The sequence below is a fragment of the Armigeres subalbatus genome, chromosome 1, assembly GCF_024139115.2.
Source record: "Armigeres subalbatus isolate Guangzhou_Male chromosome 1, GZ_Asu_2, whole genome shotgun sequence".
In the NCBI taxonomy this organism is placed as follows: domain Eukaryota; kingdom Metazoa; phylum Arthropoda; class Insecta; order Diptera; family Culicidae; genus Armigeres; species Armigeres subalbatus.
The window spans coordinates 40,919,187-40,943,160 of record NC_085139.1 but is presented as its reverse complement, the minus strand read 5'-3'; the positions used below and the strand labels follow the sequence as shown (position 1 = coordinate 40,943,160).

Here is a 23,974-nt window from a genome sequence, read left to right as displayed (position 1 = left end):
TGGCCATAACTTTCCAATTTGGTTTCCACTTTCAGCTGAATATGAGATTGGTCAGCCAGTAATTGGGTCGCCATGTTCCTATGTAATTAATTTTGCTCAGAAACGTACGGGTGCTATTATATCACCAACTTATCCAGGTGCCTATCCAAAAGATATGTCGTGCACATATCAGTTCATTGGAAAACCGAACCAGCGAGTGCGAATCGAGTTTCGTGACTTCGACCTGTTCTTTGGCGGACCGCAGTAAGTATCCCGGAAACTTTTCCATTCTTCGATTTACTCGTGTCAGCTTTACTGGTGTAGAGAATGTGTGTGTCATATTGATTAACTTAGATGAACTGTGAAGTAATGAACGCGCGAAAATACTAGCATGATTCATTTGGAGAAGACAAGCGACTGCTCATGCAAACGTATAAAAATCCGTTAAAAGGAGGAAATCAAGCACATATTTGGCATTTGTTCTTTTGGAGACTGATTACCGTGCAATTGAGTTTTTATGAAATATGGGTGACAGATTCTGAGTGGAAATGAAAGTCTTAAGACGTATGGAGACGCGTGGTATATCATACATAGGTTAGCTTCGTGAAGGCGGTTTGCCTCGCAATATCGTTAAATGTTTTTTTTCTGTTAAATACTTTCTATTTCCTACATTTTTTATTTTCCCTATTTTTTCAATTTCCAATTTGCATTTTGAAGTAAACGAGAGACACGGATTACAAAAACGAAAATTTAACAACAAAAAACGTCCAAAAACACGATAGTTTTGTTTTTATACATATAACTTTATTAAAGAGATTTTCAGCCCAAGGCTGGCTCATCTCTTGAAGTGAAGAACAACGCTAGTGATTTCATATGACTTAAGCAATCCATAACAGTATAACAGTAAACAAATGGATACAATGAAATCGAATTGTCTTCTTTCACTTTTGAATTACAAAAACGTGCTCTTACTCGCCCGATAGTCTAACTCCACCTGATTTCACCAGGGTCTAAGGCTCAAGTTTTTATATTACTTTGCCTTTCAAACTCAAAAACCAATCTTCTCAAATCTTCAGTTCGAGATTTAATTAATCAGTGCATGTGTATTTGTGCGTCTGTATGTACACAAAAGAAACGTCACTTATAATACATAAGTCATAAGTCTGCTAATGGCGTGATGGGAACATTTTCCAGACGTAAATATTTATGCTGACAAGTGGCAACACTATGAATTTTCCTCCTTCCATTATAACTACGGGCTGACCCGTTGTTATGAGGATTATTGCCCCTAGTTTGAGTTATTGCACGTTGACCTGTTATTAAACTGTCTTTCAAACGTGTCGCAACAAAACAATTTCAAAGAAGTGGGCGGCATAACAGATGAAATTATTTAACCAAGTCACGTGTTCTTACCATCACTCCAAAATGACGAATGTATGCTGAGGTTGCGGTAAAGTTTTCCAAAGAAAACTATACATACCGGCACCACAGGATGGAAAAACAACTTTATTAGTTAAGGATTGAACAAGCAGCATATACAGGTCGAGCTGTATTGATTAGGTAGATATCTACCATGTGAGTAACTGTGTGTGCTTGAGTTCTGATTAGAATGGACAAAGTTATACCCATTTGTGTTCCGTTTGGCCATCTGTTCGTCTATTACGGACATGCAGCTGTAGCTGGCACTGATTGGAGCACAGCATACTAAAATTCACATCCCAATCTTGCAATACCGTGTCCGGAACCAATGTACAAAGCGACTTACGTTTTATCTATGAAAGATGTATCTTGCTGTTAGATGATCATCTCGCAGATGACTGAAGGTTATGAGTGACATTAAAAGTGAAGCACAATCTGATGAAGTCGTACAAGGTCGCTTAAGCGTCGAAATTTTTCCGAATGTAATACGAAATTGATCTATCTTTGAGATAGTAAATGGCTTTTTCTCCGAAAAATTATTCGGAAATCATGAATAACGTTGCAAAATGTAAACGAATAAAAGCTAGTAAGTTAACTTGGGGTAAATTCCCAAAACAGTTTTCGCTGTTGGCCCTCCAGTAGATCATTTTTTAGTTCATTGTTCACTTTGTAACCTATTATGTAAGTTGAGATACTTTTTGTATTTGACCTACCAGATAACGAAGCGTAGCAAGGAACGGTCACGAGCTCCATGCATGCGGCTTTTGTCGAAAAAAGACCAAGATAGCGATATGCATTTTTGTTGATTCAAGAAGAAACCGATGAAACGGAATTGAGAGATGAATTTATTTTCTTAGACTAAGGTCGGAATGGCCTGTGCAGTACACAAAAGTCTTCTACATTCGGCTCGGTTCATGCGTGCATGTCGCACTGAGGAGTATTTCAGCCCAAATCCTGCCAAAAGTCAAACACAATATTTTTAGATATTTCTATTATATTTTTCGTTTTTGTACTCTCAAATAGTAATACTAATTTGCCATGTGATTTTTGGATCAATATTGATTACTTGTAAGCAATGCTGGCTGCCAAAACTTCACCATAATTTACCAGCTAGTTTTATCGCAATTGTCCATGAAAACATGTTCATGTTTTATAGTGTTTTTCTGAATTGATTTTAAAGAAGAAAAGAAAAAAAATGTTGTTAAAAAAAGCTAGATGAAAAAATTAAATATTCATGATTTTGAGCGACAAAGCTCAGATAAATGGTTCGCTTCCAAAGAAGAGTAGGAACACACCAATCTATAAAAAGCATACGCATTTTTCGGATGTAAGAGGTTGTTAAGAAATAAAGTGGTTGAAGTGCAACGCATTTATTTGATCTGCTCCATTAAGTGTTGTATCAATTCATTAACCAGGGATTTTAACATTATCCGACGATAAATTTATATAGTCGAAGTGAACAAACGAAGCACATCTTTTCGGAAAACTTAGTAAGTAATAATTAAAGAATGATAATTAACATAAAAATCATACTCATTGGCAAAGTCAGAGGAGAACACCACTCGTCGCAAGCATGTTGTACACACTTAGTTTTTATTTCTGCAGCTCGGCAAAAATCCACACAGCCGTGCGCCAGCAAAATGTAAAACCGATATTCCGGGCAAAAATGACGTTTATTAGCTGATTTTCGGCAAATTAGGGTAAATCACTACTTGGGCCTATCACTATTTCACTCCTAATTAATCCAATTATAGGAAATAAAAATGTAGATTCCGAATATTCGCTCTTCATTGCAACACCACTGAGCCGGAGTGAGTCTTTCCACTTTTACAAAACGGTACAATCAAATAAACACCTACCTGCGATTCCTCACAGTGCTCGATACAATGATTGCTTGAAGCTGTTAATCACCACACAATAGTTAGCTAACGCACTTCAATCCTTCCTATTTGTTCGTTTCACCAGAACTTATATAAACATATTAGAATACATTTAGAAATGTATCTTCAAACCTCACAAAAATTCAACTCGGCCTAAGAACTTCTAGCCGAACCGTGCTGCCAAAAAGCAAGGAGCGTCTTTTAGTATGAAAATAATCCTTCATGTCTAATACGTTGATGCTTTCATGTTATTTATAATTCTCTCGATGTCAAAAAGTGAAAAAAATATAGTTTTTAAATGTTTGGAAGAAATGTGGATGAGTGAATGAATCTTTTCAACCAAGAATGTTATCGATCATCCTGCAATCTGCCTTCGATCATTTAGTAGCTCTTCAATAACTCATTCCAGAGGCTAAATTTCAAAATGTGTCGGACGGGTACGGTGGACTTCTAGTGCTAGTGCTAGTATCTAGTTGTTCGAATTTCACTAATAACGGAGCTATAGCACTAGTAGCAGTAACTTAGACTAAATGATTGCATATTTGGTTAACATTTAGTATAAGTATAGCAACTAGCCCCGAGTAGACGAAAATAGCTCAATAATATCAGATGTTGATAAGATAGCAAAATGAGATATGAACATGATTGATATAAGAGATAAAAGATCAGACGATAATATCAAAATTTTGCACTTAAATATCATGGGAAGAACAAGTTATGCTATTTGTAATAAGTGATCAATATCATGTGCCATTAGTTTGTTCTTATCCATAGCATATATTGATATTTAAATGATATTTCGGTGCAAATTTTTGATATTGTTGCCTGTTCTTTTATCTCTTATATCAATCAAGTCCATATCATGTTTTGTTATTCTGTTCATGGCTTCTGCCCGGGGCAACGTAACTCCTTTAGCAGTGGATCTCGAACATCGACCTGTTAAGAAGAGTTGTAGAAAAACCTTCGCACTAAAAGTCGACCGTACAACACATTTTGAAATTCAGCCTCTGGAATGAGTTATTGACAAACTTCTAAATGGTCGAACGCAGATTACCAAATGATCGATAACATCCTTGTTTTCAACCAAACAAAAATTATTATAAATAATACCATCTGGCATCATGTTGTCGTAGAACGTGAATATTTTTGTTTACGTCGCATTTTCTACCGTCCCGAGAGAGAATGAGAGTAAAATGTTGAGAGAGTGAGTGAAATTTTGCTTAGGCCGGGAACTGGTTTGAAGTGTGCCGGAAATGCAATCGCTATGACTGTAATTAGTGCACCTCATTAATTTAAATCAAATGAAAGCTTTTTTAAACGATGTTAAGCAAGAATAGAAATTTTTAAAGCAGAAGTGAACCCCACGGTTCACAAAATTCAAGGAAAGTTGCTTCCTGTCATAAATATCAATTAAACAATGCAGTCGTATGCATGTTTAGGCCCATTCTGTGCCGATAGTTCGAACGAGCCAGACGTGTGTGCTGTGTCTCATCGCGGATTGTGTTCGGTAGTGAAAAGGCTATTGTGTGGTGTGCTCCTACCTACGGATCCAAGGCGATCGCTGTCGGCGAGTGAAGTAGCTGCTTCTGGCGAGGCCAGTGAAGCAGGCTATTGTTACTGCTGCTACCTACAGCAGCAGAGGCAGATGAGTAGAAACGTTTTTATTGTTCTCCCATCTGCTTGGCTCGGAGTGGGACTGATAAAATAAATCAAATTAGTTTTTTTAAGTTTTTTTTTTCTGATTGGCTATTAGTCTTAAGTTAGCATAAGCAAAATCATTCTTCCACCTTGCGGGGTGAGAATGGAGGCAGATACTATGGAAGGCAATGTGCCTTCAAAAGATGCAGGGCGCACACGATTGTACCATGCGGCTTCGCCTGGGCCTTGGGTTGTTTACTTTCGGCAGAAAACGAGATTTGACGCGTCGTTTTACGAAGCTTGAATTCAACCAAATCAACAGAAACAAACTACGCATCACCGCACCTACATACCAGGTGGCGAATGAAATTGCGAAAGACAGGGCGTACAATGTTGAATATTTAGTTTATGTGCCCTCGCGGGAGGTCGAGATAGAAGGCGTAATCAACGCAGCGAGCTTGACTTGCAAGGATGTGCTTGCAGGGAAAGGTCGCCTAAAGAATGCCCTACAATCTACCGTGGATATTCTGGACTGCAAGGAATTGCATTCAGCAGCCACGGTAGATGGTAAAAAGGTTTATTCCAAATCAGGCTCGCTTCGGGTGACGTTCGCCGGTTCGATGCTTCCAAAATATGTCGATATAGAAAATATGTTGTTTCCGGTGCGTCTTTTTGTGCCAAAGGTATTTAACTGTACCAACTGCCAACAACTTGGTCACACTGCCGAGTTTTGTGACAACAAACCACGTTGTGGCAAATGTTCAGAAAGGCATCGGGAGGAGTCCTGCCAACAACAAGCAACAAAATGTGCTTATTGTGGTTTGAATCCTCCCCATGGTTTGCAAGAATGCCCGGTGTACAAAAAGCGCTCCCAAAAAGTGAAGCGCTCGTTGGTACAGCGCTCCAAGCAGTCGTATGCGGAAATGGTTAAGTCGCAAGACACATCCGCCACAGCCACTGCATCGACTGCTATTTCAGCCACCGTTCGTGTAAGTGACTATTATGATTCCATCTCCATTGATGAATTGGACTCTGACGCAGCCGATATGGATGATTCTGCGGAGGTACACGTGCCCGAAAAGAGGAAGCAACCGTCTTCCCCGGGATCGCGCCGTAAGAGAACAAAAGTCATCCATAAAAGCTTGCCAAAATCTGAAGGTAATGGGGGTTTATTTAAAATCCCGAAGCAATCTGTCCCTACTGCTTCTTTTGATCCTAGTTGCAGTAAGGCATTCCCGCCATTGCCTAAATCCGATGTTTCAAAGAAACATCCGGCTAGGAGAATCAACGAAAGAAAAAAACAAATTCGCACTTCTAGAAAAAGTATTCCGTCCACGCGAGGATTGATCTCCTTTAAGGACCTTGTGGACCGTTTTTTGAATTTGTTCAATATTCCGAATTCATTGAGGCCAATCATTGACCTCTTTATACCAACAGTAGAAAGTTATCTGAAGCAATTGACTGTTTCATGGCCCCTTCTTGCAGGAATTGTATCTCTCGATGGATAATACGGCCATACAAGATACAATCACTGTGCTGCAGTGGAACTGTCATAGTCTGAAACATAAATTGGACGTGTTTAAGTTTTTAATTCGCAACTCCGATTGCGATATATTTGCACTCTGTGAAACATGGCTTTCTTCTGAAGATGAAATCAACTTCCACGATTTTAACATTATTCGCCAAGATCGGGATGATCATTATGGTGGCGTTCTTTTGGGGATCAAAAAATGCTACTCCTTCTACAGAATTCCCATTCCGACTGTTCCCGGCTTAGAAATCGTCGCATGCCAAATAAATGTGAAGAATAAAGATCTTTGCATAGCTTCAGTGTACATTCCTCCAAATGCTTCTATTAATCGTCGACATTTTTGGAGCGCAGTCTCCCTCCTATCATCTCCAGTATTGATATTGGGTGATATGAACGCACATGGTATTGGATGGGGCGAAACGTATGACGATTAAAGAGCGCCTATTTTCTATGATTTGTGTGACGATTTCAATTTGAATATTTTGAACACTGGTGAAGTAACTCGAATAGGACCAAATGGTCAACAAAGCCGTATCGATCTGTCTTTATGTTCAAATTCACTATCATTAGATTGCACATGGAAGGTAATTCAAGATCCCCATGGTAGTGACCATATGCCGATAGTCACCACAATTAAGAGTGGCTATCAACAATCTGAGCCAGTTAATGTTCCTTTCGATCTCACGAAGAACATTGACTGGCAAAATTTGCATCGGCGGTTAAAATTGGTATTGACTCAACTGATACTCTTCCACCTTTGGATGAATATCGATTCCTTATTGAGTTGATTCAAAAAAGCGCACTAGAAGCTCAGAAACGACGCGTTCCAAGTACATCTGTCATCAGAAGACCAGCCACTCCTGGATGGGATGATGAATGTACTATGTTGTATTCTGAGAAATCTGATGCCTTCAAGGCCTTCCGTAAACACGGAAGATCCGAGCTTTTTGAAGAGTATTTGAGGCTCGAAAGAAAACTCAAAAATCTTCTCAAGGCAAAAAAACGTAGCTACTGGCGACGTTTTGTTGAGGGACTATCACGAGAAACCTCAATGACAACACTTTGGAAAACGGCCCGCAACATGCGGAACCGCATTTCCACCAATGAGAGGGAAGAATACTCCAATCGATGGATATTCAACTTCGCAAAAAAGGTCTGTCCAGATTCCGTACCAGCAGAACCGCTATTTCGAGAATCAGTCACTGATCCCGGTTCTTTGGATGGACCATTCACAATGCTGGAACTTTCTATGTCTCTTCTTTCATCGAATAACTCTGCTCCGGGATGCGATAACAATTGGTTGTGTTTACTAAGAAGCGGTATTCTGCTCAACTGAAACTCAAGCTGTTGAATGATGACATCAACCAATCTTTATCTTCTAAATACCTTGGGGTCGTGTTTGATTCCAAATGTACCTGGAAACTCCATTTTGAGTATTTGATAGAGAAATGCCGGAAAAGGGTCCATTTCCTACGTTCTATCTCCGGAACATGGTGGGGTGCTCACCCGGAAGACCTCATCAAACTCTATAGAACGACTATTCTCTCTGTTTTAGAGTACGGCTCTTTCTGCTTCCTCTCAGCAGCTGATTGCCATCTGATCAAATTGGAACGAATTCAATATCGTTGTTTGCGTATTGCCCTTGGCTGCATGCATTCAACGCATAACATGAGCCTGGAGGTGCTTGCTGGAGTCACTCCTTTAAAGCACCGTTACTGGGAGCTCTCACTTAGAATACTCATCAAATGTGGAACAAGTAACACACTTGTCTTAGATAACTTCGATAATATGCTTGAACTGGTTTATCGGTCAAGATTCCTAAGAGTTTATCTCAATTACATATCGTCAGATCTTTGCCTTCCATGTTATACTCCCCTCGAGTTGACTTCACCAATGACAGTTTCTCAATTGAATACGATCTGTCCATGAAACATGCTATTCAAGGAATACCAGATCATCTTCGAAATCTTTCTATTCCTCCATTTTTCTGAAAAATATGAACATGTCGATTGCAACAACAGATATTTCACTGATGGCTCTCGCATTAACGGATCCACTGGCTTCGGTGTTTTCAATGTAACTTCAACCACCTTCCGAAAACTTCAGGAACCGTGTTCGGTTTATGTTGCTGAGCTGGCAGCAATTAACTTCGCTTTGGGGACAGTTTCAAATCAGCCCGTAGACCATTATTTCATGTTCTCGGATAGTCTTAGTTCTATCGAGGCACTCCGGTCGATGAAACTTGTTAAGCACGCATCTTACTTTCTTACAAACATAAGAGAGCAGATGCGTGTTTTGGTCGAAAGATCATTCAAGATTACTTTTGTTTGGGTCCCTTCTCACTGCTCAATCTACGGCAATGAGAAGGCAGACTCGCTGGCAAAGGTGGGCGCACAGGAGGGTGAGGTTTATGATAGACAATTCTCGAGCAACGAGTTTTTCCCATTAGTCCGTCAGAGTACTCTTCAAATTTGGCAAAGAAATTGGACACACAACGAACTTGGACGGTGGCTATTTTCCATAGTTCCAAAAGTTTCTGGGCGAGCGTGGTTCAGAGATGAGGACTTAAGTCGAGGCTTCATTCGCGTGATGTCGAGACTTATGTCCAATCACTATTCACTAAACGCACATTTGTACAGAATAAACTTTGTCGATAGCAACTTATGTAGGTGCGGTGCCGGTTATGATGACATCGATCACGTAGTTTGGTTCTGCTCGGAAAATGACGCCTCCAGAGAGCAATTATTGGATACCCTTGTGGCCCGAGGTAAACAACCCTTCAGGGAAGTTCGAGGAGTTTTGGGAGATCGTGATGTTGTCTATATGCAGGCCATTTATGGTTTTCTTTGTTCTTCTGACATCAAAATCTAATATTTTGTTATTTTTTTTTCTCTTTCTTCAAAGTTTTTTTTTTAAGTCTCTGCCTTTCTGTTCAGTAGAGCTCCGTAGCTCTGGCCATCCGGAAGATGCTCTCAGTCGAACCATTCCTCGAGCACGACGACACGCCACATCGTCCCTGACGCCAAATGCCCGGATGAGAAGCTGAAATCTCCTGATCCCAAATCCTAAGCCCCGTCCATCCTTAAACATTGTAAACTAACCTCGAGTCACCACGAGTACGCTGGCTTCTATCCCTCTCTTACTAACTGTACAATAAAATGATATTGATTGTATATATCACAAAGAACCATGGCTCCGTAAAGTGTTATACACGCCTGAGCCTACCAAATAAACGAACTTGGAGATGTTTAGGCCGGGAATGGTGTAAGAAACCCTATTTACTGATTTTCAGCAACTTTGACAGCAATCTCAGCAAAACATGTTTGCTGGGGCACGGCTGTGCGAATCTCGGTAAAAGTTCAACATTTTGCTGAGATCCCGGTAAAAAAATTAAGTGCGTAGTTCTCAAAGGCAGCGTTCTTACGCATAGTGGGGCTCTATCAAATAACATTAACTGACGCCGCCAGTGGTCATACTTCACTACTAGAATAATACAAAGAGCACAACAACAAACAAAAAATAAGCTTTGCTGTTTATTATGCATTTACAGATGATAAAATGACTAGCAAAGTTTTGGCCACGCCACATTGCGTACTCCTATGTGCGTCGCCAACTCGCAGCCTACGGAAGGTCCGCAAATCGTCCTCCACCTGATCAATCCATCAATCCAGCTCACTGCGCACCTCCCCTTCTTGTTCTCGATATTCTAACTAAGTGCCCGGCCCACCGCAGTCATCCGATTTTCGCGGTGTGAACGGTGGATGGTTCTCCCAACAGCTGATGCAACTCGTGGTTCATTCGCCTCCTTCACGTACCGTCCGCCATCTGCACCCTACCATAGATGATACGCAGCACTTTCCGTAGAGAACTACCGGTCTAGTTAGCGTTTTGTTGATAGCTGGTTTGGAACGGCGGCGAACTCTGTTCGATCGGAGTCAAAAGTACGTACGATTTCCTGCCACGATGCGTCTCCGAATTTATCTGCGAGAATCGTAATCGGAGGTCACCAGTGAGTCCAAGTACATGAATTCTTCAACCACCTCGATTTCGTCACCACCGATACAAACTCGTGGGGGATGGCTAACATTGTCTTCTCTTGAGCTTTTTCCTAACATGTACTTCGTCTTCGACATATTGATGAATAGTCCGATCCACTTTGCTTCCCTCTTTAGTCTGATGTAGCTTTCTTCCATCTTCTCAGAGTTACGTGCCGTAATATTAATGTCGTCGACGAAACCAATTGGATTGACGGACTTCATGAAAATCATACCACTCGTGTCGATCCCCGCCCTTCGCATTAATCCCCCGAAAGCTATGTTGAATAGCAGACGCGAAAGACCATCATCTTGCCGTAATCTTCTGCGCATTTCAGAATGCCCCTTATACTCGAACTACGCAAATTACCCTATCCATTCGTCGCCTTGATCAACCGTATCAGCTTATCCGAAAATCCGTTTTCGTGCGGCTTTGAAGTCGATAAACAGATGATGTGTGGGCACGTTGTATTCGCGGCATTTCAGCAATACTTGACGTACGTCGAACATCTGGTTCGTGGTAAAGCGTTCGCCCATAAATCCCGCCTGGCCCTGCCCCACAAACTCTTTTTCAATTGGTGTTAGTCAGCGGTATAACATTTAGGAGAGTATCTTGTGGGCGGCGTTCAGCAATGTGATTGCACGATAGTTGCTGTTGCTCCAATCCAGCTTATCACCCTTTTTGTAGATGGGACACACGACACGACACATTATCATACCGCCACCGTTGTCTGCCACATCGCCATTCGGTATTCGTGGTGCTGCCGCCACCTTTCACACAAAAAAAACGTTTCCGAATTCGTGGACCAACAAAAATACGTCGTGGTTTAATTCATGGATTCGGGAATACCAGTCACGTTTTCCAGAACGTTCCAGAAAAAGTGACTGTTGTTCCCGAATCCGTGGCTGATGTTCCCGAAAAAATAAACCGTTAACTTGTTAGTTCACGAATTCATGGACGCTTTTTTTGCGTGGTGGATCACCTCACGCTCGTTCGTAAGAAGGTTTGTTGTCCTTACACAAATCGGGCTGTGGCACGTGGCCCTTACGTGAACGGTTTAACTTCTCACAGAACCTTCGTGCGTTATTAGCGCGGTACAGTTGCTTCGTCTCTTCACGGTCTCGATTTTTCTGCTGGCGCTTTCTCCTCCGGAAAATCGAGTTTTGTCTGTTCCGCGCCTGTTTATATCGTGCCTCGTTCGCCATCGTGCGGTGTTGCAGCAATCTCGCCCATGCTGCATTCTTCTCTTCCACTAACTGCTCACATTCGCCGTCATAGTAGTCGTTTCTCTGATCCGGGGGCACCGTGTCAAGTGCAGCGGTTGCGGTGCCACCAATGGCGGATCGAATATCTCTCCAGCCATCTTGAAGAGACGCTGCGCTTAGCTGCTATTCTTCTATAACTTCCAGCTGCTGCGCGTATTATTGGGCTATTCTACCGTCTACCGACTTCGACGCGTGTTGTACACCGTCGAGAGTTTTGAGCGCAGGCATACTGCAAAGAGGTAGTGGTCGGATTCAATATTCGCACAGCCAGCGGTATGTGCGTACGTTTGTGATGTCAGGGAAGAATTTGCCGTCGATTAGAACGTGGTAGATTTGGTTTTCCGTTTCTTTATCAGGTGATTTCCATGTGGCCTTATGGATATTCTTGCGGGGGAAGAAAGTGCTTCGTTCTACCATTCCGCGGGAGGCTGCACAGTTTATGCATCGTTGGGCGTTGTCATTCGGCACAGTATGCTGACTATCGTCCGGTCACCGGTCTGTAAATTTCCTCCCTTCCTACCTGAGCATTCATGTCGCCGATGACGATTTTGACGTCCCACAGCGGGCTTCCATCGCATCGTATGTCTGCTCCAGCTGTGCATATAACGCTTCTTTCTCGTCGTCGGGTCTCCCTTTGTGTAGGCAGTTTGATGAAACTATAGTTGAAGAAACGGCCTTTTAACCTCAGCTTGCACAATGCGCATCCTTGCGTTGATTGACTGCCACCCAATCACGCGTTGGCGCATCTTGTCCAAAACTATTCAGCACCACAACTATTTTCTTTTTATTTTTAGAGCCATTTACACAGCAAATAATTTTGAAAATTCAACGACGTGTAAAATTGCGGCTCACCCCATCAAACGGATTAACATTCGATATTCAATTAAATTTGATTGAATTTCACAAGCAAGCACCGTTTAAATTTATTTCGATTTAAAAGAATAGTGGGATCGATTGAATGTTACGTTTATTTGCATGCTCCAAATATGTGCATGAAAATACATTTAAAATCACAACATATTTTTATCTGTGTAGCTATCAACGTATTCGCAAGCTACTCAGATAGTCCCCGGCGGCGGATCTATCCTACTCCGACGGGTAGTCCCCCAGCGGCGGAAGCTCCCCCGATACCGACGACCCGCATCCGTGGAAGGCTGTTACAATACCAACGCTACACTTTCACCTGATTAATACACCCCCCTGAAATGAGATGTAGTTCTTGAAGCCGTCTACCGATTGGGTGGCGCTAGTGTTACCTTTCCTATTTTAAGCTCCGTTCATACCGCCGCGAGAGCATTGGCGATTGGCGCTTTGATGTTGCATGAAGAGGAAGAAGCAGAAATATGATAATCAAAAATATTCGCACGGGAAAACATACGAAGAAATTTTTGAAACTCTCTTTAAAATTCTAGAAGCAATTAAGTTATAAACGATAAGCAGTACGAGTTTAGACTTGTTTTCTACTGCACAATAAACACAATATTTCAATTTCAATTTGATATCACACTTAATGCACAGTATAAGGAAACTGCAACCCCGTACTGTTTACCGTTTTTAATTAAATTGCTTCTAGAATTTTAAAGAGAGTTTCAAAAATTTCTTCGTTTGTTTTCCCGTGCGAATATTTTTGATTATCTTATTTCTGCTTCTTCCTCTTCTTCTTCATGCAACATCAAAGCGCCAATTAATCACGTCGAAAATCACGCAAAAATGCAATACATCTCGTTGAATATAATTTAACAATGCAACACATGCCGCTTACGCCGCTTGCGCATCCGACTGTTCTAACTTCGTGTGTTTATTGCTTATCCGGCAATGTTTACATCCAGCACCATGTTGCAGCACCATGTTTTTGGCTTCAGGCGAGTTGTTCGTGGATGACAGCCGTTTCATGGGGGTGGATTAATATGATCATTCGCTCAAGTCCTACGCACATTCTCACTACAACGGGTGACCGCCTAAGTAGCACAGTTCGGATCGATTTAGTTGCAGCAACTCCAATGTAACTGGATTTGGTCGCATATGAGTCACAGTGACTGGTATGTGACAAGTGCGCTACTCGGGGCGGACGAGTCCGTAGGTCAGACCAAAGATTCCGGGTGGAGATAGCATCCGGTTCAGTGGTACCCGACGACGAGCCAGTGCATTCTCGCGCCACGATCTACTTCGATTAACCGATTTCCCATGCACTGCGCCTTATAGCTTCTTGCTTAACCGTTGAGCCATATAGCTCACGCCTTGATAGCGAACTACTCGGATAGTCCGCGGTGGTGGATCAATCCTACTCCGACGGGGAGCTCCCCGACGTCGGAAGCTCCCCCGTAACCGACGACCCATCTCAACGGGTGACCGGACAAGTGCCGAGGTCAATCCAAGGATTCCGGGTAGAGATAACTTCCGGTTCATTGGTGCCCCGACGACCCGGAGCCGGTGCATTCGCACGCCACGATCTACTCAGCTGGTCCCCGACGGTGGACCTAGCCTACTCTAATAACCGAGTATCGATTGCCTTGAGCCATTCAGCTCTCACCTTATTCGTTATTTAGCTCCCGCCTCGGTCGCGATCGCGAACAACTCGGATATTCCTCGACGGCGGATCTAACCTACTCCAACGAGAATTTCCCGAAAGCGGGAGCTCCTCCGAAACCGGCCGTTTCGTCCCCACTCAAACTTTTCGTGTTTTCCTCCAGGCGCAAAGCTTCACTGAAGGTTCTACTGTCGAAGTGGGCGACCTTCCACGCTCTGGATGTAGGAGGAGTGGCTCCCCGACTTCCTTTATTTGGCTCGCTGCTTATCCTGTACCGGATAGCCAGATGGTCACTATGCTTATAGCCGTCGTCGACCCTCCACTGCAGGACACCAGCCAAACTTGGACTGCAGAATGTTACATCTATTATCGATTCCACTCCGTTTCGCTGGAAGGTACTGCGGGAGCCGCGGGGATGCGGTACGGTTCCGACAGGATAGCTACGCCTGTTCTCGCTTCTGCTACCACCACTGCTGAACGGCCACACAATGGTTGAGGTTGAGCTGCGTTACTTGCACGGCTTCCTCGTACTAACACTCAATGAGGCAGCGAAAGCACTTGTCGACTACCGGTGGTTGGTAGAGGCTGATTGGACATACTGACCAGCCAACTTTCAGCTTACCAACTTTGATTACCTTGTTAGCGTTGGTGGCCGGTAACTTCACCGTGGCAATCTGCGTCCCCTGCGGTCCTCTTTGCAGGTGGATGGACGCCTTTGCTACCACCACTCCACCTTTGTCCTTGATGGCCGAGGCGATCTCTTCCGATGTCGTGACCTCGTCCAGCTGCTTACATTGGAGAGTCACTTTGTCGTGTAGAGCCCTCACTTCTGCCCTTTCTTAAGACAAGGATCATCTCGCCCGTTCTCGTCCGCCTTATGCTGCGAACTTTTTACCCAGGTCCGTCAGTTTCTCGGCGCTGCGCATCGCCTAGAGCACGTCGACGTAGCGCTCTTTCTCTATTTTAATGAGCATACGCTTAAAATCAATAACACAGAGATATGTTTGCTTCACACAAAACGGACCTAATGCAGAACAACAACTAGATGAGCGGAATCTATGACAAAAGGTCGAAAGGACAAAAGGTCGAAAGACAAAAGGTCAAAAAGACAAATGGTCGAAAGGACAAAAGGTCGAACGGGACAAAAGGTCGAAAGGACAAAGCCACGCAGCCACGCAGGCGCATGCATTGAAAATACACCGGCGTGTAATATAGGCCGATGTATTTGATGTGCGGCGTGCACCATTTTGACAGATCGAAGTGACATTTAGAAAACTCAACATCCATCTATTAGTTGTACTCACTGAATGAATTTTATTTAATTGTTAAAAATTGTGAAAAATAAAATAGCAGAGTTTTTGCTAACTGTGTAGGGCAACTCTGCTGGTGCTAGATTGACTCTCTCCATTTCAGTTCCTTGTCCATTTCGACCTTTTGTCCCTTTCGACCTTTTGATCTTATTGATCTTTAGTTTCTTTCAACCTTTTGTCCCGTTCGACGTTTTGTCTTTTCGACCTTTTGTCCCTTTCGACCTTTTGTCCTTTTCGACCATTTGTCCCTTCGACCTTTTGTCTTTCGACCCTTTGTCTCTAACCCAGATGAGCGACAGTTACACAGCCACAAAAATATGGTTTTATTGAAGCTTGGATTTCAATATTTCCAACAGTATTTGGTTCCTCATGAAACAAGGAATCTGTACAAACGTTTACATGTTAAAAAGGACCGTTATCACGACCGTACGAGGCATTTTTGTGCCTGTGTAACTGTCGCTTATCTAGGTGTTGTTCTGCATTAGGTCCGTTTTGTGTGAAGCAAACACATCTCTGTGTTATTGATTTTAAGCGTGCAGTGCTTTACCCCTCTCCCTGGCTCTCACCGGGTGTGTGTTTGCCGCTTTCACCTTCGGTTTCCTCACTACCGTTTGCCAGGGATCGTCCGACCACTGGTTGTCTTGGTCGGGTTCTTTTCTCCGGTGGCCGACTGGCTCGTTTCGTCCTTGCTTTCTTCTTACGCAGTTCGCCCATGTTTGCAACCTTTCGTTAGCCCGCTCCCCTGATTTGCGCGCTCCCGACGCCTTTTTGCGTTCGGTTTATGGCGCTTAATGCCAAGCGAGTCCCTGGCTCGCTTGACTGTCCTCCTTTCTGCCGCTCTGTCGCTGAGTGCAAAGTCTAACGCCTCCTGTGCCATGGTTGTGGTACTATGGAAGGAGAAGGCAGCAGTCTGTGTGCTCTTCTCCGCTTTACCACAGCCTTCCAGCCTAGCCGTAAGCACTTCCTGTTTTTGTTTTGCAGCAAGAATCAAATTGCAAAGCTTGAGCTTGAGTTCAGCTTCAGATCCCTCGACATATTGCCCCGTTCATTGGTGAAGTCGATAATGTCATCGAGTTGCACCATGACTACGGTCAAGCTCGGCAGGGCCCTATCTCCACTGTATTGTGCTGCTGCTTGTCATAATGTTGGCATATCATTATCGCTCTCCACGACAACTACTTCGCTACTCGTGTCCTTCTGCTCCATCTCTCTCGCAACCGATGTGTTGGGTGGAGATCTCTCCAACCCTTTCCTTTCGAAGGGGTTCACTTCCGTTGCTATGTTGGTTAGGTTAAACAAAGTGGGCTCGCTTTTCCGCAATCGGGACCTTTAAGTGGTCTTGTTGTGTAGGGGTTATCACGCTTACCTAGAGGGTTGAGGGCCCAAGTCCCTCCAAGACACGTGGATTTTTTGTAGCTTTTTCAAGGAGACTTTCAGCCCTAGGCTGGATCGTCTACACACGTGGATTCTTTTTCGCAAATTTCACATCAATTTGTCCATTTCGAAATATGTACAGCCAAGATATTTAACAAAAAATATCATGATTTAATTTGAGTACTGCAATCCAAAGCTTACATATTGGTATGTTGATTGCAATATCTATCTATATAATAAAACTGAAATGGTCTGTATTCGTATCCGCATAACTCGCAAACGGCTGGATGGATTTTCTTCACTCCTTCAGATATGTTCGTTAGAGTTTCCGACGGGTTTATATGATATTTGCTGATGTGAACCGCCATCCATGATCTGAAAATAAATTCGCCTCTCCACATCTCGATATTGAAAGGATCATCGAGATAGGGAGAGATCGATGGATGGAAGGAAAATTGAAATAGGGGGAATGACGGCTTTGGCAGGTTTTGATCTATTATTGGCAGGGGGTTTTTTATGACGGACTAGGCTCAAATTTGGCCTAAACATTCTTTGCATATCAAAGAATATTGTGGTCAAATTTCATAAAATTTGGTCGACAAAAACCCCCCTGCCAAAGCCGTCTTTCCCCCTAGGTACTAGATCCAAAAAAGCTCGTTGCTATTAAAAACGACAACAAAACAAATGTCGTTTCCTGTTGATGATGTGTCTATTATTGTCCAAAGATGGTCTAGTAGCCTAAAAAGTTGAACATATCGACATAAGGAGAGTGGGAGGCTATCGAGATGTAGGAAGCCCAGATGTATGTAGATTGAAGGGACTGAGGAAACCATCGACATAGGGAGAGATATCGAGATATAGAACATAGAGATGTAGAAAGTCGACTGTACTGCGATTCAGAAATAATATGACGGTTATATCTACATTCGTCGAATTAGTTTCGTTTGACAGTATAAACAGAATAGGTCCCACTTGCCCCGTTTGTAGGGTAAGTTGGTCCTACAAGTAAATTTATTTCTGTCACTTTCCATTTTTTTTGTAATTAAATACGTTGGTACTACAAGTGAATTTATTTCTGTCGCTTTCCATATATTTTGTAATTGAATAAATGGCTTCCAACAAGTGTATACTTCAGCAACGGACGCATATAATCATGTATCCGTCGTTAGTGTTCTGAAAACCCCTGTTCTAAGTATGCGAAAATTATTTTGCTGAACTAGCTGTTGAACTTAGGTCCCTCTTGCCCCGGAGTACATTACTTATGAATAATTGTCTACGCTGCGGCCGTGTACCGAAAACTGTTCAAAAGCTGTCCCCGTCGTATATGAACAGTCCCTTATTTATTTTTGAAAAATAGTACCAAGGAAAAAATAACATCAAAAACGCCGGCAATTTGCATTAGAACACCGACATAAACGTTTGCATTAAAGAATGACCTTTATTTGGATGGTGATAAAAAAAATCTAAGATAGATAATTTCTTTTGATAAATTTCCCATGCTCATCTTCGCCAAGTACTTTTTCCCTGTTTGACCGCATGCACCTACATCTCCGCCAAGCTCACGCAACGATGTACCGTTTTGCTTCGAATAGCCGGACGCTTCGAAAGCCGGACACTTCAATTGTTATTTAACTTTATTTACCATCTCAACAAGTATTTCTTGTGTTATCAATACAGGGAAAGATTCTTAGACTTGAAACCATTTTAACAAATGTAAGTAATCTGTGATCTGTGGTAAAAACTTGAAAATTAGAGGTAAAAGCTAAATGCATGTCATAATCAACGGTGAATTCCGTTTTTCTTAGAATGCAGCTTAAGACTCAACATTAGAAAAACTAAGCTCATATTTTCTGTATTCGATCATTTGCAAGGGGTATTAGTAATTTATTAACATAGTAAGATAGCACTCTTTGTCATAAATTAGAGAAATTGCTTGGGAATTCATAGCTTCATAGTTTTAGTTACATTTTCTGTATGTCCGGACTTCGAGGCAAGTTTTTACTATTGCTTCGATTTCCGGACATGCTGAAATGATGTTAAATAACTGTTTATCAGTTAAGTTAATTGAAAGCAAATGATTTGTAATGAGCAAGCATAGTTACAATTTCATTAGATTTGAGTAGCTACACCCCAAAAGGATCATTGCTTGCTCTCAGCATACTTATACACATTTGGTAAATGGTATCACTTTATTAATTGCACACAAGTAGCAAAACTTGCCTTCAGTTTCTAGTGAAAAGTTGGCTTCAAAAGTATTTTTTGAACCATTCACATTTTTGTAGAAAAAAAAACAAGTTCGTAAAACTAGCTTTTATAACAGAAGTGTTTTAGAAAGACACGTTGTGAACGACACCCCGAAAATAAAAAAAAACTCAACATTTCACGGACACGATTGATATAAAATTTGATATAAAAATTGTATAAAATTATTGGATTCCCAATGTTGTATATTGCAGTTAAATGCTCCCGCTTGGTTTGAAATGCTGTTTTTTGATAGTCCTGAACAGAAACTTTGGATACAAACCATACAAATCTGCATATAAACCTTACATTACGGATTTATATTAATCGAGAAATATGAATGCTATATCCTAGTTGTCTTTGAACGGATTAAATTGGATTTTGGAGAATCAATATTGCCAAACTCGAAGTGTCCGGAAATTCGAAGCAAAATTGTCCGGTATTTGAAGCATCCCTTATACTGTGTCCGGATTTCGGAGCAAGCGATGTTCAATGTATTCGATTATATTAGCTATTTCGTGCATACAAAATGTCATTTTCAGTACACTACAGCAAATTTGATAACTTAATCTTGACAGGGTGTGTTATCACTCAGCGTCAAGTACTTAATTCCTTTTGAAATATTGAACTGAAAATTCAGCAGTGCTTAGGTGTCCGGACTTCGAGTCATAACGGTAGCCACAAAGTGCCGCACGATGTCCATGTTCGACGGGGTCTTTGAACGCGCACACTTCTGAACGGAGTTGCTTCACTGTTTTTGCCATCACCGTTAGAGTTCAAATGATAGAGCTGTCAAATTTTGTCTCCTGACTCATGAGTTACTATGATTGATGCTGCATGGGTAGTTTCGTCGGTGCGGGTAAAGGTAAACCTAAGAAAAATCAGCTATTTTTGTTCATTTTTTAATGCAAACGTTATAAACATCACCATAAAACTTTAACTTCTTCAATTGAATTATTGTAAAAATTTAATGATTGATTATTGGCTATAGTTTCTTTAAAAGTTTAAAAAATATCGGTTACACTCGTTCTCTACACCAATAATTGCAAAATTTTCATCTTAGACCCCTTCGGGTTGTTTTCAAAAATCTACTGATATCGATTCTTACCATTCACAGCTGCCCGTTCGACTACGTTCGGGTGTTCGACGGGCAGGACAACACGTCCGCCGTGATCGGGACGTACTGCGGCCAGCAGAGGAACCTGGTCCTGTACTCGAGCGAGCAGTTTCTGTTCGTGCACTTTTCGACGCTGCAACGAACCGCCAACACGCAGAACCGTGGTTTTAAGGGAATTTTTGAATTTAGTGAAAGTTTTGTTAAGTTAGATTTTATTCGTGAGTATAGATGTGACGCGAGCTGTCACGCACAAAATAATTCAATGATTTTTTTTTTCTTAATGCACAGGAGAAAACGACGGAATGCATATACGAGGCTCCGAATGTGATCAGAAAATCTTATCGAAAAAAGAATCGACCGGATACGTATACTCGCCAAATTATCCTTTTCCTTATATACCGAAAGTAGTTTGTAGGTGGGTAATCGCAAACAAATCTACAATAGGGCAATGCCCTTTTTTATATAATAAAAATGTCTTCCTTTCCACAGATATTTCGTTTACGGTATGCAAGACGCTCAGAATCTGGAACGGGTGAAGCTTGAGTTTTCGATTTTCGAAATTCCGAAAGGCGAGCAAAAGGGCGAGTAAGTATAAAGCCGATGACTGCCCATTATCATCACTCAATCATCCGTGCCCCCATTGTCTTCCTCGAGCCGCGTCCCCCAAGCTCCTTGTAGTCGTTCTACCTTGTCGCGTATTCCCGCGCAAACAATGAGTCGGAAAATTCGCAACGGATGCCCTCGATTACTATACTGGGGAGGACGACTATAAAGATAAATGAAAATTGGGCTCTCACGTCTGATTCCCTACAAACGATAACGACAACTAATCAACCGGAAACAGATAAATTTGCTAAAATTGGTGCGCTTCTTACGAATGGGTTGAAGACAACGACGGCGATTGAATGCCGTCACCCGGAAACGTTACTACGACGAATGAAGCGAGTTCTGAATGCTGCTACCCCGAACGCAACAGCTCCGAAATGATCAAAAACAAAATTTCCAAATTGTTTTTGCGTAAAAATATTAAATGAAATTTATTAATGCTAAAATTCAAATAAATCTCCCTTTGAACTACGAACAATTTTCCGTTTGAAATTAAAACGAATTTGCCGTGAAGAGCATTTGCCTCGAAACGGTCAAGCATGGTAACGTGTTCTTTGATTTCATAGAAGAGCAAATAGTCGTTTCGAACTGCAATTTGGAATCCCTAGAATTGATGATAAACATAAAAGAGATAAAATAACCAAGAAAAACAAAATTAGTTTTTTCGTTCATTCTTTTTTCCCTAATGGCGTGCTCTAATCGAGGTACAAGCGTTCGGGGTTGTGTGGTGGAGCCTAGAACGGCATATGCCGGAAATGGCTCCAAGAAAGGAAGACAATCCATTTATCCAAAACTAGTTCCTATTCCTCTTCCCAAGACCAAGGAGGAACGGTGAGAGAGGCGAACAGAAAGAACTAACGATGATTGAATGTCTTGTTATCCCGCATTCCAATTGCAAATCCAATCAATAAGTGACATAAATTGATGGGAATTACTTATGCTCTGTTTCCTCTTCCTCGTTTACAGTTCCAACTGCACGGACGGCTACCTAAAGGTCTACCTCAAGGGCCAAGAGGTAGCAGATGCGTACGATAAATTCGATCACGAGCTGTGTGGCAACGAGCTTCCGCACGCGGTCATTAGCGACGGGCCGCGATTGGTGATGGTGTTCAGTTCCGGAGACTTTCAGGGACGCGGTTTCAAGGCGAAGTACACGTTCGAAACGGAGTACAAGATACCGGGGACGGCCGCCCCGGACGGTACTTGCAGCTTCACGTATCGGAGCACTTCGCGTAAAAAGGGCGAGTTCAATAGCCCTCGGTATCCGTCAAATTATCCATCGGAGACAAACTGTTCGTACGTTTTTTTGGCGACCCCCAACGAGCAGGTTACGATTGTGTTCGACCACTTCAAGGTGAAAGCCGACGGTGCAAATACGACCTTTGGAGCGTATGGGGCTTCCGTGTGCTTTGAGGACTGGCTGGAGATGTACGTCTTGTACAGGGATGGGTCGGATCGGTTTCTCGGGAGGTACTGCAGCCTAACGGCACCGGGGCCAGTGGAAAGCCCCCGTGGAGCGGTGGGCATTCGTGTGGTGTTGCACACAGATCAGGAGAACGTAGCCAGTGGCTTCAAAGCGCGTTACATATTCGAAACTGCCAAATCGGTTTTCGGCGACTGTGGCGGAAACTTCTCCGGTGAAGATTCCGGCATTGTGGCGTCGCCGAATTTTCCCGCAAATTACGATGCTCCCGGCAAGGGGTTGGCTTCGAGGGCCTGCAATTGGTACATCACAGCACGGATAGGGTACAAAATTATGCTCTACTTCGACTACTTTGCCATCGAGGGAGAACCTGCAAGTGAGTAGTACTATGGGTGGAGTGAATAGAACCAAGGCCGACATTCTCTTGTAATCCTTATTCCAGCTCGGGGTTGTGCAGCTGCGGTTCTTCGCCTGTGGCTGTCACCAGAATCGGATATGCCTCCTATAGAGATGTGCGGAGAAAAGCCCGCCATGGAAAACTGGCAGTACGTAACCCAAGGCCAGACCGCACGAATCAGTTTCACCAGTGCGGACAAGGCCATTGGTGCACAGGTGAGTAATCAACAACCAACGTCAGCTGCGTTTCGTTTACGTCAACTATTCGAACCTTTCACCACGACAGGGCTTCCGCATAATCTGGACCGAGGTGCAGGAAACTCCCGTGGGGTCAAGTTCTACGTTGTCGCTGCTGTGCGAGTCCACGTACCACTGGCAGTGTCAAATCTCGGGCTTCTGCCTCTCGGATCGGCTGCGATGCGACGGCGTCAAAAACTGCGGCGCCTCGGACAATAGCGATGAAATGCACTGTGAGTCGTGAGTGAGTCGAACGGATTTCAGTTCATTTTTTTCGCAGTATGATTTCATTCTTTTATTTCAAGTATTTTATCGGTTCGAATCGTATCGGTTCCGTACGAAAAAATTAAAAAAAAAACGACATTTACGAAAAAGGCAATATTCTATGTTTCCTCCCGCTAAATCAAGTAATGTTTAGAATTAATTTCACGATTGATAGCTGTACTTTGTTTGATTGCACCCTTAGCATCTTCTGATTCAGTCCCGCTGAAGAACCTTCTTAAGTTTCCAGTAAAAACGTATTCTTTCGATCGGAACCTGTCGCAGGAATTGAGATGGCAACTAGATAAATACTTTGAATAAAACCAAATGGCCTCACTAATTTACTAACCGAAGATACGACATTGCATCCAACCCATTATTGATTCATTAACCATGTTGTGTACGTTCTCAGGGTTCTTCATACTATCTGTTTTGATTTTTTTTCTGATTGAACTTTCACACGTCCAGCTATTTTCAGCACGTCCTACGTACAGAACTTAGCAATCCCAATAGACAAATTTCAACCATATTTTCATGTTGTTAATGTTTGCCTGGATCTTTCCATATTTTATAGTTGTTTGTTCGATTTTTTACTACCATGCTGTTTAATTGTATTCCTGATGTATCTTTAAGTGCCTTTTATTCAACTTTTGAGCATATGTACCCTTCTAAGAAATATCGATTGTGATCAACTGCTTTGCAAGCACTTCTGGAAAACTTAGTTAAACCGCTAGC

General features: G+C 42.5%; 1 protein-coding gene across 1 annotated transcript in view; it reads left to right on the top strand.

Annotated features, from left to right (window-relative positions):
- The window catches only part of LOC134224624 (uncharacterized), a 619,481-nt gene that overhangs the window by 559,405 nt on the left and 36,102 nt on the right, over positions 1-23,974 (top strand). Inside the window, exons 9-15 of the mRNA XM_062704057.1 lie at positions 36-243; positions 20,317-20,534; positions 20,605-20,731; positions 20,806-20,901; positions 21,889-22,721; positions 22,788-22,957; positions 23,028-23,211. Of these exons, the coding sequence (XP_062560041.1) occupies positions 36-243; positions 20,317-20,534; positions 20,605-20,731; positions 20,806-20,901; positions 21,889-22,721; positions 22,788-22,957; positions 23,028-23,211 (1,836 nt within the window). The remainder of the gene's footprint in view (positions 1-35; positions 244-20,316; positions 20,535-20,604; positions 20,732-20,805; positions 20,902-21,888; positions 22,722-22,787; positions 22,958-23,027; positions 23,212-23,974) is intronic.